Raw genomic sequence first — 18,335 nt, forward strand, 5'->3', positions numbered from 1 at the left:
ATCTAAAAAAACAAGTGGGCAAGACAACAGACCCGGTCGACCCCAACTAGCTGATCCAGTTTATCAGGTCCCTGAACCAAGGTACCTATGACTACGGATTCGCGGTACCTATAGCTACTGTTATAATTCGTAGCCATAGAGGCCGCTAAATTCGTAGCTATAGGCTGCCTTACTTAAAAATAAAACTAGCGAGTTGGGACCCGGTCAACCAGGTCAAAGCTTGGCCTATGGCTACGGATTATAACCGTAGCCATAACTGTAGTGCTATATACTTTTTTATTTTTTTTTATTTTACTTTTTTACATGGAGAACATTTTCCCCCTTACATTTTTCTATAATACATAATTATATAAATATGTATATATAAGTATATAAAAATATTTTTCTATCTTTTAATTCATTTCTTTGTCTATTTATTTAACAAGCATATCTCCTAAATTAGAATGATTTACTTAACTTACAACATAAGATTTTGGGGGTAGGAGTAGCTAATTTAGCCAACCAACCTAGTTATTTTCCAAGATTCCATCGGGTCGATGGTCGAAAATCTATTTCATTCAGTTTGTGGTTAATTTCAATCACTTCGCGGTTAAACTGGAAATTTGGCGGGGCAAACATGAAATTGAGCGAGGCAAACATGAAATTGAGCGGGGCAAACTAGACATTCGACGGGGCAAACATGAAATTGAGCAGGGTAAACATGAAATTAGGGTTGAAAGTAGGGTGGGTTAGTTCGGGTTGGTGCTTAACCTTAACCCAACCCAACGTTCCTATACCTAAATCAGCGGGGCAAACTAGAATATCAGCGGGGGATACTAAAAAATTAGCGGGGCAAACTAGAAAATCAGCAGGGCAAACTAGAAAATCAGCAGGGCAAGCATGAAAATCAGCGGGGCAAACTAGAAAATCAGCGGGGGAAACATGAAAATCAGCGGGGGAAACTAGAAAATCAGCGGGGCAAACTAGAAAATTAGCGGGGTAAATTAGAATATCAGCGGGGGATACTAGAAAATCAGCGGGGCAAACTACAAAATCAGCGGGAGAAACTGGAAAATCATCGGGGCAAACTGGAAAATCAACGGGGCAAACTAGAAAATCAGCAAAGCAAACAGTGATTTTGATGGGGACATGTAACTAGGTATGAATTATACATATCTAGAGAATATCATTGGAAATTCTTAATATGTTATTTTCTTTCCAACTAAAGGGCCGCAATCATTGACAGATGAGATGACAAACAATGATTTTGATGGGGACATGTACTGGGTGTCAAGAAATCGAGGGGTTCGTTTGTGAGATGACTACCACTATACTCGGTTTGAATTGTAAAAGTATAAATATAAAACAGCGGGGCAAACTAGAAAATCAGCAGGCCAATCTCAAGCATTGAGTTCCATGTACATTGAATTTGATCGACGAGCATAGCGAGGCAAACGAAAAATATAGTGGGACAAAGTATAAAGTTCATTTCATCATCCACAAAAATTACAAAGTATGTTATACATCATAACTTACAATTCTGACGAATATGCAAACAATTTTCAAAGTATGCTATTCACCAAAATTACAAAGTATGCTATACATCAAACTAGAAAAACAGCGGGGCAAACTAGAGAAACAACAGGGCAAACTGAATTATGAGCGGGACAAACTAGAAAAATAGCGGGGCAAACTGAAATATGAGCGGGGTTTGTTGGGAATGCTATTATAACAGCTTGTGCAAGTGTAAAGGTGGTGGATTTGAATAAGGAGTCTTTGGGATTTTGTGTTGAGAAGGCGAAAGAAGCAATAGAGATGGTGACAAATGAGTATGTGAAATCAGTAGTGGATTGGTTAGAGGTTTATAGAGGGGTCCCTTCCATTTTAGATGAGAATTTTTATGTGTTAGCTTGGTGGAAGCTGCCTTTCCATGAGTTAAATTTTGGGTATGGGAGGCCCACCTATGGTGGCCCAGTTGTGAGTGGAATGGATGAGTTTGTGCTGTTGCTCTCTGATGGTATTGGGGTGAGGAGAGGTGGAGGTGACAATGTATAGATGGCCTTAGAACAAGAGAAGATGGAGAAATTCATGATGCATGTGTTCGAGATGTAGTCCTTTCCTTATATATTAAATGTTGGTATACACGTGAAATAGGTAGTGTCCTTATCATGTGTATGAGTTGTACTGTAGTGAAAAGAGTACAAACTATAGTGTTTGACTATCCACTTTGTTGGTGTCCTTGTACAATGGTTTGATTACAGTGGTCCACATCTTTGTATAGAATACATAGTTTTTAATTTTCACAAGTAGGAGACATTTTTGGGTGATGCAGAACAATTCATTGGTCAGTTGACTTCTACTGAGGATGTATCAAGGCATAAAGCGACATATATTCACTATAAAAGAATAAAATTACAGGAGATAGAGATTACCCGATTCGAACAAGTTTTGAATCACCTAAGCTATAAGCTTGAAACCCTACGAACGAATTAGAAAGCTCTTGATACCCCATATTCTTGATTACACCTATATATATACATGGCATCTAGGTGAATCACAATCGAAATAGGAAATAAATCCCGCACGATCGTTCGGTGAAACATTTGATGACACTTCGATGGCATCGAACATCTTCGATGTTATCAAACTAACCAAAATGTTCTAGCGACTAAACATGTATTTTTCGAATTTTCTCTATGGGACTTTGATGTCATCGACGGTTCGTCGATGGCATTGAACCTCTTTTAATAGCTTTGAGCAGGACACCAAAAGTGTCCAGTAACAAATCGTAAGATTTCCGTATTTTAGTCAGTATTGCACTAAAAAAGAAGAGAAAATGGGCTTTATTGTTACACACTATCAGCATAGCGATTCATATGTAGGTGTAACAATTATATATGACACAGGTAAATAGAAAAATTGTGTTTGCAAAAATGACGATTCATATGCTTGACCCGCTCATTTTCATGCTTGACCCACTCATTTTCATGCTTGCCCCGCTGATTTTCATGTTTACCGCGCTGATTTTCTAGTTTGCCCTGCTCAATTTCAGTTTGCCCCGTTGATTTTCTAGTTTGCCCCGCTCATTTTCATGCTTTCCCCGCTCATTTTCATGTTTCCCCCACTGATTTTCTAGTTTCCCCCACTCATTTTCATCTTTCCCCCGCTGATTTTCTTGTTTTCCCCGCTCATTTTCATTTTTCCTCGCTAATTTTCTAGTTTGCCCCGCTCATATTTCAGTTTGCCTTTTTTTCTAGTTTGTCCCGCTCATATTTCAGTTTGCCCTGCTGTTTTTCTAGTTTGCCCCGCTCATACTTCAGTTTGCCCCGCTGTTTTTCTAGTTTGTCCCGCTATTTTTCTAGTTTGCCCCCTTATATGTCAGTTTGCCCCGCTCATTTTCATGCTTGCCCCACTAATTTTTATGGGTGATTTTGTCATGTATAAACTACATAGTTTCCTTGTTTGGATGAAACTTTTGTTTTGGAGTTTTTGGGGTCTGAATCTTTCTTTCTGCTCCCAATTGAAATAGGGTTTGAGAACACAAAAAATGACGCGTTCACAGTTTTTACTCGTAATCTTCATATGGTTAACTCTACTTGATAATCTCATAATCACTTTCATGACAAACTACATAAATAATTTTGTTCTTTAATTTTCTTCATTGCTTTCACATTTTTAATTAATCGTATGATTGTGAGTTCATAATGGTTTCCTACCTATTCAAATAAACATGAAAATCAAAGCCAACAGTAAAACTTGGAGAGGAATGATATGATCGTTGACAAGATAATATGAATAGTAATCTTGGGTCTTGAGTTTATTCAACTGTGATGCATGGTTTGGTGATCCAGGCCAGTAGTCTAATGGGTCGCACCATGAACTAAAATTTTTCCAAAATTTTTCCTGTAAGTAAATCATTCTAGTTTAGGATTCTTACTCTTGCTCGGGTGGTAGACTCTTATGAGTTTTAACACCCGGTCAAGCATTCGAGTATCCATACGTGGTGAAATTCCACTAGTGTGAGTGCATGGGGGTGTGTGTGCATGTGTAAAAAAAAAAAAGAAAAAAAATATATTCTAGTTTAGGAAATATGCTTGTTAAATAAATAGACAAAGAAATAAATTAAAAGATAGAAAAATATTTTTATATACTTATATATACATATTTACATAATTATGTATTAGAGAAAAATAAAAGGGAGAAAAAGTTCTTCATGTAAAAAAAAAAAAAGAAATAAAAATAAAAATAAAAAAGAGAAAAAGGTGCATAGCATTACAGTTATGGCTACGGTTATAATCCGTAGCCATAGCCCAGCTCTGACCCGGTCAACTGCATCCCAACCTGGTCGACCCCAACTCAATGGTTCCTTTTTTTTTTTTTCTTCCCTGTTTTAATCCCCACCGATTTTTGTGGGTCCCATTATGAGGTATGTGTTATATCCAAACCGTCCATCTATTTGGAGAACTTGTATTAATGCTTGAAATGAAAATAAGACAAATCTAGCTATCAAGTGGACCACACTGTAAATGGCAGTGGGTAATTGAACGTATACCATATTGAAACCCATTTAGGGGTTACAAAAGTTTTGGATCATTATTAAATTTGTTTTTCCTCTTCATCCAGGTCTTTGTGACCCTATGAATGAACTTAGACGGGGAGGATTTCTCACAAACATCACAGTGGGCCCCACCTGAGTTCCCATCGCCGAGACCGCCCGCCAGCGCTCGTCTCTGCACGCCAGCCAGAGGAAGGCAGGGGTATTTTCGTCCTCAAATTCGGTGGCCGTACGAGGAGGTCCAAGTGCGTATTCTAAGTTTGTATTGCACAAAAAAAAACTGCTGGATAAAAGGTGGGGTACACAGTCGTAAATCTCCCAATTAAGTGAGACCCAGGACTCACGAGGGTACAGCCCTTATCGTGGGGCCCAACCTGATTTATGTATTCTGTATCTACACCGTCCATCCGTTTTCTAAGATTAATTTAGGTTATTTTCTCAAAAATGAATTAAATCTAATTACCAATTGAACCATACCATAAGGAACAGTGGTGATTGAATGCCCTACCATTGAAAACTTCCTAAGGCACACCTTATTATTTCCGTATTGTTTATCTGCCATCTTGATAAGGTTAAACAAGACTCGATGAGGGGAAAAACAAAAATAAGCTGGATTCAAAACTTTTGTAGCCATTAATAGCAATTACCATTGTTTTCTATGGTATGGTCCATATATAATTGGATCTGTTTCAAAATTTTTTTTTTTTTTTTTGGAATAATGCCCTAAAATGGTATGAAAAAGTGGATAGAGTGCGTGAATACATAATACATACGTCACGGTAGGGCCCAAATTCAGTACCGTTCTATCTTCAGTGAGTCTAGGTATAGCTTAATCCGCCTCGAAACCGAAGCGGATTGCTAGTGAATAACTCACTAGGCTAAGCTTAGTGAGTAAACTCTGTGAGGTTCACCATGATTTATGTATTTTATCCGCTCCGTCCATTCATTTTACCAGATAATTTTAGAGCTTCAGCTCAAAAATGAAGCATATACACTGTTCAAATAGACCACACTATAGGAAACAGTTGAATTCAATGTCTATCATTGAAAAATTACTGGGGGCCAAAGAAGTTTTGGATCAAGCTTATATTTGTGTTTTCCCTTCATCCATGTATGTATGATCTTATGAACCAGTTGGATGACAAATAAACATCACCGTGGGGCCTAGAAAAGTTTCAACAGTAGAAATCATTATCTCCACTGTTCCCGTGGTATGATTCACTTGATCTTTGGATATGCTTCAATTTTGGGCTCAACCCCTTAAATTAGATTGAAAAACGGATGAACGGCGTAGATAGACCACATACATTCGAGGTGGGCCCAACTGCGTTTACACAGTATGATAAGAGCATACTGGGTAACTCAATCTGATTTACCTTTCCCTCTAAACTACTCACTCCACTAACTAGAGTAAATAACGAGGACAATCCGTGTTGAAACCTACACACCGATTCTTAGCTCAAGTGGTAGATTGAGTGAAGCTAACCTCCTTTTAAGATTAATGTTTTGGTATGGATTTTCAAGCGAGGTTTGGCTAAAAGTAATCATGGATTTTCAAGTAGGGTGTGGCTAAGGCCGTTGTAAGTAATCATGACATGAATGAAGAAAAAACATGAATATCATCTTTGATTAAAAATAATAATAATAATAAAAAAATCTAACTGTTGCTCTCCAAAAAGTAATTTTGAAACTTGAAGATGGTCCACTTGAGCTTTGGATATGGTTCAATTTCATAGATCACCTTCTTATTATTTTAAAATCTGCTCGTGGATCGGATGGATTGGATAAGACATAAACATCGGTGGGCCCAAAGAGTTTACTTGTACGCAATCCTTTAGAGGGAATAGATGGAAGGGGATACTAGGTGGGGTCCACCGTGATGTTCATGAGAAATCCACACCGTGCATCCGTTTTGAAAGCTCATTTTAGGTTACATGATCTGAAATGAGGTGGATCAAAAACTCAAATGGGCCATACGAGAGGGAAAATTAGGGAAAGAGTTTTCCACCATTGGAACCTTCTTGGGATATACCTTGATGTTTATATGTCATCCAAACCGTTTATAACGTCGTTCCCACTGGAATGAAGTGAAAATACCAAAAAACATAGCATGATATGAAACTTTGTGACCATACGAATCTTTCAAACGGTGGTCACTGAATCCCCACTGTTTCCTCTCGTGTGACCCACTTCAGTTTTGTATCTACCTCATTTTTAGTTTCATGACCTAAAATTATCTCTCAAAACGGATACACGGTGTAGATTTCTCATGAGCATCATAGTGGACCCTACCTAGCATCCCAACGCACCCTGGAAATCGAAGTCCGATGGTAGGAATAAAAGGAAGGAAACGGGTTGGCTACTCCCCCTGCCACCGGGCAATGGCTGGTGGTCAGTGCTCTGTGGGCCCCACAATGTTGTATGTGTTTCATCCATACCGTCCATCTATGTTTTAAGATCAATATATGACATGAGAAAACAAATGAGGTATATTCCAACCTCAAGTGGACCAAATTACAGGAAACATTGTCGAATGAACTTTGACCATTAAAAACTTTTTGGGGGCCATAAAAGTTTTGGATCAATCTGATCTTTGTTTTTTTCCCCTTCATCTATATCTTTATGACCTAATCAACATAATGGATGTCAAATAAACAGTACAGTGGGCCTTAGGAGCATTTTAACAGTGAGTATCCAGTCACTATTGTTTTCATGTGGTATGGTCCACATGAGATTTATATCCCTCTCATTTTTGGTATAAAGCCTCTCATTTTTGGTATAAAGCCCTACAATGATCTGTAAAAATGGATGAACGGAATGGATGAAACACATACATCATGGTGAGGCCTACATATCACCGACCAGCCAATCCGTTTCCAAGAAGGAAATCCTCGTCCATGGTAGGTATCGCAGGAAATCGGTAGGTAGTTTTACACGTGATAATGCAAGTTCATTACTTGCGCCAGTACGGACCACAGCCGAGGATTTCCATTCCAAATATATAGAATGAATTTCAGTGAGAGAATGTGAAAGAAAATACAAGGGTTTTGACTCTTTTGCATTTTGCTTCTCTATTAAACTATAATTCACTTCACGACCTTCGAATTTTCTTGAAAAGAAGAAGAAAAAAAAAATGAGAAAAGAGGTTAGGAACAAGCAGGTTCTTTTCCGAGATTTCGTAACGGGATTTCCGAAAGAATCCGATATGGTATTGAGCACTGGCACGATTCGGTTGAAGGTGCCGGAAGGATCGAAGGCTGTCCTCGTCAAGAATCTCTACCTTTCTTGCGATCCATACATGCGTATCCGGATGGCCAAGAACAAAGATGATGATGAATTTACTTCTTTCATGCCAGGATCGGTAATTTCTTTTATTATTATTTTACTATTATTAGTTTTGGTTTCTTTCTGTTTGGTTCGAAGACGGAAAAACCTTCCTTAGCTTCCTCTCATAAAAGTTTGGTGGGTGTGCTCATGAAACTTTGGCATTCATGTCATGCCTCCAAATTTAAAATACAATTAAAGTGGACATAATCCCGAGCTGTAAGGTGTGAATTAATTATCTCATAGATTCATCTACACAGGGAAATGGTACTGCAGGGTCGAGCTGTGTGGGGCCCACTATAATGCATGTCGAACATCAACACCGTGCAATATTTGATGGGTCCCCTTTAGGTTATGGTATATCCTAAAAATCAGCCGTATAGGAAACTCGGGTGGGCCTATCATATGAAACCATGTGAAGACATGACTAAAACATATAAAAGTACTTGGTGGGGCCTATTTGAGTTTTGGATGCGGCTGAAACTCGGTTTGACCTCTCATCCAAGTGGGACACATAATGAATGGGTTGGATTTTGTGAATCACATCTTGGTATGCCCGAAAAATGATTATGAATGTTTTAATGGGAGGGTAACCCCTGTCAACTGTTGTGTGTGGTGTGGCCCAACCAAGTCGTGGATTGATTTGATTTTTAAGCTTGTGGCCCACCATGGAATGGTCTGACTAATGGGGTAGATATTCAGTGCACAATATGGTGGAACCTTATAGTATCATTTTCGAAATATATATGTACAGGAATGCTCACATGCACACCAGTTTCCGTGAGAACTTTTTTATAACTTATCACACGTGACAAGGGCCCAAAATCTAAATCGTTCATGTGAAGGAGCACCCCACGGAACCCAGGTCTTGACTTTCACAAAAATCCAAAACTTTGGTGTGCCATAGAAAAAGGAAACGGTTTCCTCCCTTGATTTGTCTCTCTTTTTCCGGGGCCCACCAAAGTTTTGAATTGGGGTGAAAGTCGAGCCACAGGAGTTTCATGGGGTGTTGCTCACATGGACAGTTCAGGTTTTGGGTCCACATCATGTGTGATGAGTTCTGAAAAAGTTCTCATGAGTTTTAGTGAGAACTGGTCCATTGGTGAGCATTCCTATATATATGTATATGTATATATACATATAGCACAAAATCTAAACCGTCGATGTGATGTAACACCCCATGAAACCCCCAAGGCCCAACTTTTAGCCTGCATCACTATTGACACCCTACTTAAAATGAGGACATGCTACTCTTGGAGCTTCAACTCGACTTTAATAAATTGTCTCTTACTAACTTAGAAATCATTGAAAATCTAAACGGATCAAACTGGGAGCATACTGGACACGTGCCAACGGACCCGATCGTTTAGCACCAAATCCAGTAGCGGTTTGGCCATGGCCGTGCATCCGGACTTCGAAACCTTAGAAACTCTCTGTATGTTGCAACTGATGTGCGACAAAAGATAAAACAAACCCTCTTTAAACATGGATCAGTCTCTGTACCATTTAGTCTGCCCAAGTAGTATTGAAGAGGTCATATCTTCAAAATCGAGGAAAGTACAGTCATCATTGTATACAAAGTGGCCATGGTACTATTGAGGACAAATTTTGACCATTCAAGATGATTTATGATTCATTGGAAAAGTGGTCAAATGATATTTCTAACAAACGTAAGTTTCTTCTAATCTGGGTTATAATGAGGAAGATCTGTCCCGTTTGTTAAAACCATGCGTTGCCGAGCAAATAAAATCGAAAAAAACCTTGGCTGCACTTTAAACTAGTCAAATGAGATCTGATTGAAGTGATTTCAGTTGCATTAAAAAGATTATCAAGCGATATTTCTAATGATCCTAATATCATAAAAGAAGACCATTAGTCAAATCTCAGACAACCAATTTCATATATTAGATAGACGTACTTTCGAAAGGTCAAACAGGGTCCGAACAAAGTGATTCTAGTCTTATTAGAAAGCTTATCAGATTATCTTTCCAGCTATATTAAGATTACCGACAATGGATGAACAAATAAGATACAAATATTTAAATAATTTACATAAAAGGATAAAATCCAATATATAAATGTACACACACACACACACATATTATATGTAATCATTACCTTATATATATAAAAGTAATTATTAGGTTATATATAAATATATTATATATATAAGTAATAATTACATGTATATAAAATAAATAAATAAATAAAGTTATTACCTGCAGGATATCTTGAGAGGTGAAAGAAATATTAATTTAATATTACAAAAACCCTAGCTAAGGCCCATGGGAATTGTAAACAATTACGACTCCCATTGTGGCTATAAGGTCTATAAATAGACACACCCAGGTCCATAGCTCAACTAGCGGACTGAGTGGAGGTAACTCGTTTCAACACTTGAGGTCTTGGTATTGATCCCTAGCGGGGGTGGCTAACATGGAGTGTTTGTACTGACATGGGTGTGCACTAACAAGCTAACCCAAAAAAAAAAATAAAGGTCTATAAATAGACCCCTTCACCATTCGAAATATATATACACATCTAGATACATAGATATATGGAGAAACAGAAAGAGAAAGAAACATAGGGAGAGAGAGAGAAGAAAATGGAGAGTAGAAAGAGAGAGAAAAATACAGAGAAGGTTTGTAGGTTGGAGTTCACCTGGAGGTGCTACCTAAGTTGTCTTAAATATTTCCAACATGTCGACATACTGCCTGACATAGGAGATAAAAACAGCCATAAAAAAAGTCATTAAAACTAAAAGTTTATCCACATTTATTTAATTCACATTCCACTCCACACGTTCTAATTGCATTATCTATATTCACATTTCCTTCTATCTCATTCTACATTATTCTCCCTCTTTCATTTTTCAATTTATTTGCCTACACAGGATCTTAAATCCTACATAGTAGAGACTGCATATTGTTTGGGTGGAAAAAAAAGGTGCTTAATCCCTTCCTTTTCCGTTACCGAGGCCCTTATTCAAAATCTACGGTTCCAGACCAATTGTAGAAGTCATTTGAGTTAAGGAATCGTGAGATTCCCCGACTCCTAAATGGTTCCATAGTTTTTAGCTAGACGTAGATTTTAAGTTTTATTTGGTTAGTGATGATTCCGAATCAAATGCATTTTTTCACCTGAGTCAATAACATACTTTGGCTATAGTAATAAATCAACACTAAAGCCAAGGAAGCGAGGGCACCACCGCCACGCTCGTGCATGCATGGGGGAAGGTGTTCACAATCACGTGAACGGTCCAGATTTTGTGCCTATAACATGTGTTCAAAAGTGCGCACGAGTGCTCATGTAGAAAGGTCCGCAAGTGAGTATGACTCTGTGTGTGTGTTGTGTGTGTGTGTGTCTATATATATATATACACACACGGAAACGCTCACCTGCGAACCAGTTCGTACGTACTACGTACGAACTTTTTTGAGAACCCATCATATATGATATGGATCTAAAATCTGAACCGTTCATGTGAAGCAGCACCTCTTGAAACTCCCCAGGCCCAAGTTTTACTTTGATCTAAAACTTTGATGGACCATGAAAAATGAAAACAGTTTCCTCCCTTGATTTTCATTTCTCTTTGCTATGGCCCACCAGAATATTAGATCGGGGTGAAAATTTGTCACATGGGGTTTTATGGGATTCCGCATCACATGGACCGTTCAGATTAGACACCCATGTCACGTGTGCAAAGGTGCGCACGTGCGTAAGTGCGCAGGGGAGCATGACTCTATATATATATATATATATATATATATATATATATATATATATATATATATATATGCAAATCATCATATTCTTCCAAACTAAACCATAAAACTAATCATTTAAATTGTAATAGAATAAATGTAACTTTAAATTATACTTCATAAATTTCAAAATCCAAATCTATAGTCGTTATTAAATCCATCTCATCACTCATTTTACTTTAATTCGTTAGAAGCCTTTCAAATAAAAAAATAAAAATAAATCTAATTCTCATAAAAGTGGTTATCTAGGAATCCTTCGTCTCTAGATTCTCTCTTATCATGTAAACTTGCAAGTGTTATTGATTTGGTGATATAGAAGCCTAATGAAATTATATCCACCACAAGTTTGATATATACTTAATGGAGGTCAGTAAAATATAACTTTGTAGAGTTTAAAGAAAAATAGAAGAATGTCATGAATTCGAAATAGACACGATACACATGTAAAACATATAACAAGATGTCATGTCATGTTTCAAGATTTTTAAGATAAGTATTGTAACAACCCTAAATTTTGGTGCATTAAAAAAAATAAAAAAATAAAAAAATATTTTATTTTTAAATGAAAAATAAAAATAAGTCAATAGTTGAGTTGGTAGAGACATTCTTATTTAGGAGAGAGGTTTAGGGATCGATTAGTAATAGTAAATTTTTTTTATGAAATGTCATAAAAAAAATTCAAATTCATGAGAAGGGAGAATGTCATCCCATCTTATCAGAGAAGTTTATTAAAAAAAGGAAGCCTTAAGAAATGTAAGTTCTAAGAAAAAGGGAGAGGGGATTCTAAGAAGGCTTGATCATGTAAGTTCCAACTCTTAGATCTTTTTAATTTTTTATTATGTTGTTAATTTCTTCCCGTTCTATACAATAGATGGTGTGGATCATCCACACGATCATTGTATAGGTGTGTAGAGAAAATTTTAATAAAGTGATGCTTTTATGATTTCAGATCTCGTTAGTAATATTTTAGGAATAAATTGAATGGATGTAATCTGATTGTGTTAAGATAGATTTAAACGGGTCATTTGATCCTAAGCACCAAAAGATAACAGTGCCTTGAATTTCAGATTTATCTGACTATCAGATGGGCCACATTAGTCAAATCTATAAATGTTTAATAAGGAAAGCTTAGATTTCTGCGTTATTGATTGATATCACCTAGAGTAAAAAGTCAAGATGGACCATTGGTGTATATGTGGTTAGATCCATACTATTTATCCAACGTGTAGAGGTAAGATATGCCAAGACCTTAAAAATCTAAATTATCCAATCTGGTGGGCCACCCTGATTAATCATTTGACATTCAATTTCAGGATCTTAAAAAGAAAATCTAAAATTTGATAATTAAATAAACATATAATTTTAATTATTTGATCATTTGAGGTTTGACCACCTAAGATGTAACAAAGGTGGGTCTCACTATATAATATAGCCAGATGAACAATAATGTTGTTGATATAACTGATAGGAGCTCTAAATTCAAACCAACTTAATTATCTTATGAATTCTACACTACCAGACTCAGGTAAGTAACTCAATGTGTCTCATAATTCATTGGAATTAAAATAAATTATTTGTGATTATTTGATCGATTGATATATTGATTTGAGTGTTTTGTTGCAATATTGTATGCTACGGTAAATCACTTGTTAATTTGTATCAAATTATATAACTATGATAATTGTACATTATACTCACATATGAATGTTCTTATCAAAATAAATATCTATAGTAGTTATGAAGACGATACATTCATATACTATTCATTGTTCATTACATTTACATAATGCATGGTAGATTCTAGGGGCCCTCCCTGGAAGAAATGTCGATCCTGATAGAGCGTTATCAGATGCGAGCTATGCCCAAGCCTACCGAAAGGTGGAAGCCTACCCAATGGGTGGATGATGGTTGACGATCTCCAACCCAAGCAGATGGACGATTATCCCATTTGATGCATTCATACACTATTTGCATCCATATCATTGTACATACATTTTTTGTAATATTGTAATTGCTATGATTATAAACCATGCTAGGTTATTTCACTAAGCTTGGTCACTTATCTTTTTATTGATGGAAAAACCATACAGAGGACCATTAGCAAATGATGTGGTGCAAGAACCGGAAGGATCTGCCGCATCTGAACACGACCCATGTGAAACATGATCATACTTATCTGAAGATGAAGTGACAGTATTAGATCATTTTTTATTATGTGATTTATTTGCTAGAATAGTTTGATTAACGTATAATGCATATTGGTATTGATTTTGAGATTTTAAGAAATTGTTTAAATTTATTTCATTGAAATAATGATAGTTTGGAATAAACATATTTATAGTATGATGATATAATAAATGAATGATTTTTAAGATTTTTATTGTTTTAAGGGTCGTCAAGATTTATATATGTCTGGTTAATTGGTGCTAAGTGTTATGTATGTATGATTGGAGTTGGGGTGAAACTTAGATTAAATGTAATTATCACCTTTGATTAAAATGATTATGGAATTGAGTTATTACACCTTGTGTACGAGTTACAACTCAAAACTCAGGTATGAGGGTGTACACTCTGCACTCAAATTTTGATGCGTGACAAGTATGATGTCATGATTTATGAATTATGTACGCAATATAAGTCATTCTTAGTATAATCTTTCAAGAAATCTTCTCTCGAATATCTCACTGTAGTCAATCATCATTTCTATAAAGGTAAAGGGAAACCCTCTCAAATATCCTAGCACAATCAATTATCCTTACCATAAAGGCCAAGGGAACTCCATCCAAGCACAATCAATTTTTTCTCTCCTCTTCTTGTTTTCTTCATCTATTTTCTTTAAGCTAAAAGAACTCATTGACTACTATGCTATTTCATGCTGACTTGAACTTAGATCAAACTCAATTAGATTTTTAGTTTGAAAACTTTTTTTCTTCGTCTTTCCAATTCATGAACTTGCATTTGTTAATTTTTCATTATTATGCAGCCCGTTATCGGCTTTGGAGTGGCTAAAGTTTTAAACTCACGACATCCGGACTTCAAAGAGGATGACTTGGTTTGGGGGATGACTGGATGGGAAGAGTTCACTCTCATATCAGAGCCTGAGACCCTGTTTAAAATTAAATACACTGATGTACCTCTTTCTTACTATACAAGCATTCTTGGTGAGTTGTTTTTCGTAGTTTTCTTACAAAAAGAAAAAGCAAGAGCACAATTTCTCTCAAAAAATTCGACACAAGATAGAAGAGAATATAGATGGAGCAGAGGTGTGTACAGCCTACCTCCACATTTGTTAACAGGGTCACTTAACATGTCATTTTGCAAATTCTGGTTGTTTATCTAGGCTCTATATATTGTCGACTGGCCGTTGGCATGAAAAGCAATCCCACTTGGGCTATACTAGCTATTTGATTAAAGGACATTTCATCCGTAGGAAGTGGTGCCATTGCTTTATTTTTCTAGCCGTCCATTTATGAACCATCATTTTATTGAAGATGTGTCCAGTTAGAGCAAGTTTGGGCTATGGCCCTGCCACGGTGGACCTGTTAGATGAACAGAATGAAGTATTGTTGATATATGCGGGATTTGTGTGTGTGTGTGTGTGTGTGTGTGTGTTGTTGTTGTTGTTGTTGTTGTTATTGTTGATATATGCAGTTAAACCCAAGGATTTTACCACTAATTTCATGAAAGGGGTTTAGTGGAGTTTATTGCTCCCGTTATTTTACTACTAGGGGGTAAGAAGTGTAATGTACATGTAGATGTTGGGGAGGGGGGGTGAGAGAGAGAGGATGCTCATCTCTACTTTGTAGTGGTGTTACCCACTCCATTTTCCTATGTTTTAGGCTCACATCCTAACATGAGACAGTACAATAAATGTACATAGTGGATACCACACTCATCATGGTGGGCCCAGAGCCTTTGTCACATAGGCTTCCTGAACAGTACATGTATACAGGTGACACGCAAGGCATGGGCCAGTGCCATTAAACAAGTGAAAGGACATAAATGCGCTCGATTGAAAGGCCACGTGTTTCCATTTTTTTTTAAAAAAAAAAAAATAAAATTTTAAAATAAAAGTTTACGCCCCTTCCTATGACTAATTGGTAAAATGAGCCACTGAGCTATAGTCCAATTGATATGCTGCTTTTAGCTACCTGAATCATTTGTGTAAGTCACTAATTCCAAAGGCCCCACAAATAAAATAATGAACTGTCTTGGTTTAACTATCAGATGGAGTTCAATCAATCCACTTTAGCCCATTTGTGTGATAACCACATTCATTTCAGATAATGCATTAGCATTCTCATTTCCATTTATGGAAATGTCTAAGACCTCATCTAACTACATTGCTTGATCTGCAGGTATGCCTGGTCTTACAGCTTATGTTGGATTTTATGAGATCTGCGCTCCTAAGAAAGGTGAATACGTCTTTGTGTCAGCAGCTTCTGGTGCCGTGGGTCAACTAGTCGGACAATTCGCAAAGTTGATGGGCTGCTACGTTGTTGGAAGTGCTGGTTCTAGTGAAAAGGTTAGTCGCTAGCAATGACGAGTGTCATTTTCACCTTGGTAAGTGAAAGATATATAACCACACAAGATCATATTAGTTTATAGACGCATAAGATGAGTATTTATGATCCTAGACTGGAGGCTTTGTACAACTTGCTGGAGTTTTCAGTTTCTAAGAGTAGGCCGTCGGTTTAGTGATCCAGACAATTGATGTGTTGCAACAATATTAGGTCTGTAACTTGCCAACTCAACTTGGCAGAATCAACTCGGCTCAATGAGATTTCGAACGGGTCTTCGAGAAACTTTTCACGAGCTTGACTCACTCTGAACTCAACAAGACTCGTACATCAACTCAATAACTCAATCAACTCGAAATGACTAAGCATGTGACTCGAACCAAGTCACCCACCTAGTTAGGGGCATTTGGTGATTAAAAAAGATAGCCAACGAGAACTAAACCCGCATCAGTGATTTGCATGTGTAGCATCTTACAAGCATTCCCTAAGTAAAGTTGTGTCTTTTAAATAAATTTATACGTAATGATTTTAATGATTTTTTCGCATTGCTCAAATTCTGGAACTATATATTATAATATTGAGTGGAGTCAATTTAAGACTTCTTAATTTGAGTCTTCAAATCGAGTTTTGGGCTTTTGAACTATGGTTGCAACACTCCGTGGATGGACCATGCGTCAAATATCTCCCAGATTGAAAGATCCCAGCACCAATCCTAGTCTTTTTTCAGTTGCATGTGGACTTTTGCTGTATTCCTCTTCTCAAATATTAAATATTAAGTTGAGGCCAAAATTTGAATGGTTGGGTTGTTCTATTAAGGAGGTTCTCGGATCATGGTTCATCCACATTGGGGCATATCATATACCAACGGGCAGGATGGATGTAGTAGTTCTTAGTAATTTGATATATTGGCATGCAGGCCTACAATGCAAAATTCTAGAAAGCAGAGAGTTTCTGTTGTCAGTAGTACCTAGAAAACATTTTCTAATATCATTGTGTGGGCTCAGGTTGATCTATTGAAAAGTAAGTTTGGGTTCAACGATGCTTTCAACTATAAGGAAGAACCTGACTTGAACGCAGCTTTAAAAAGGTGAGTATCCGTGTTAGTGTTAGCATATAAGAATCTCGAAAACCATCGATTTGGTTTCCTTCAAAACATCATTGTTCGTTGATCCACAAGCCCTACACATGACTAAACACACACCAACCATGTCTTGGACATCTAAGTTACGCAATGTAAATGACGTGGACCAGTAATCAGGTTGGCCCGCCCGACAAGCAGGCGACACATGTTGAAGATGCTTTAGAAAAACTTCCCAAAATCCAACATTCTACCTGTGTGATGTCCACTGGTTGATTGGACAACCTGATTATTCAGATAGATCACCTAGCCTAATGGCCCCACACAAAGGCCTCTATACATGTGAATGTGGGCTTAGCAAAGCTCTACATTGTCTGGGTGGCAATTTCGTTTTTCAAATTATTGAAAAATGGCATCCTAGTCATGCTTGAAGACTCATTGTGTTTTGTTTCCTGTTTTGTAAAAATGTTTGGAATCCATTATTAGGTATTTTCCCGAGGGCATCGACATCTACTTTGAAAACGTGGGCGGTTTGATGCTTGATGCAGTACTAGCGAATATGAGGCTCCATGGTCGCATTGCAGTGTGTGGTATGATCTCTCAGTATAACCTTGAGAAACCTGAAGGTGTGCACAACTTGCACTATGTCGTCACAAAGCGCATCCAAATGGAAGGGTTCCAGGTGTTCAACTACTACTCTTTGTATCCTCAATTTCTCGAGGTGGCTCGACAATATATCAAGGAAGGGAAGATTGTTTATGTGGAAGACATAGTCGAAGGTCTTGAGAGTGCTCCGGCAGCCTTAGTTGGACTCTTCACAGGACACAATGTCGGGAAACAGGTAGTTGCAGTTTCCCACGAGTGATTCTGAGGCACATTGAAGAAAAAAAGGAAAAAGAAAAAAGAAAAAAAAGACATGAAAATGAACGTAAATTAGTCATAGAATAGTCTACGATTAATTTTACACATGCATAGTACTTTTAAGTTGTCCTATTTCAAACAATGTTCTATGTATCAGTGTGTCACTATGTGTCACACCAATGGAATATTACAAAAATATGGTGGGAAATATCATAGGTATTACCTAATATCTACTCCTATCTTGATTTTTTTTT

At 37.1% G+C, this 18,335-nt stretch overlaps 1 protein-coding gene across 1 annotated transcript; it reads left to right on the forward strand.

Moving 5' to 3' along the window:
• The first annotated feature begins 7,543 nt into the window (after positions 1-7,543).
• On the forward strand, positions 7,544-18,117 carry LOC131250901 (2-alkenal reductase (NADP(+)-dependent)-like). The gene is made up of 5 exons (XM_058251295.1): positions 7,544-7,895; positions 14,606-14,783; positions 15,981-16,147; positions 17,147-17,229; positions 17,707-18,117. Exons 1-5 carry the CDS (start codon positions 7,668-7,670, stop codon positions 18,083-18,085), a joined length of 1,035 nt encoding a protein of 344 aa, XP_058107278.1. The 5' UTR covers positions 7,544-7,667; the 3' UTR covers positions 18,086-18,117.
• The last annotated feature ends 218 nt before the right edge of the window (positions 18,118-18,335 follow it).

Source organism: Magnolia sinica, chromosome 7, assembly GCF_029962835.1.
Source record: "Magnolia sinica isolate HGM2019 chromosome 7, MsV1, whole genome shotgun sequence".
In the NCBI taxonomy this organism is placed as follows: domain Eukaryota; kingdom Viridiplantae; phylum Streptophyta; class Magnoliopsida; order Magnoliales; family Magnoliaceae; genus Magnolia; species Magnolia sinica.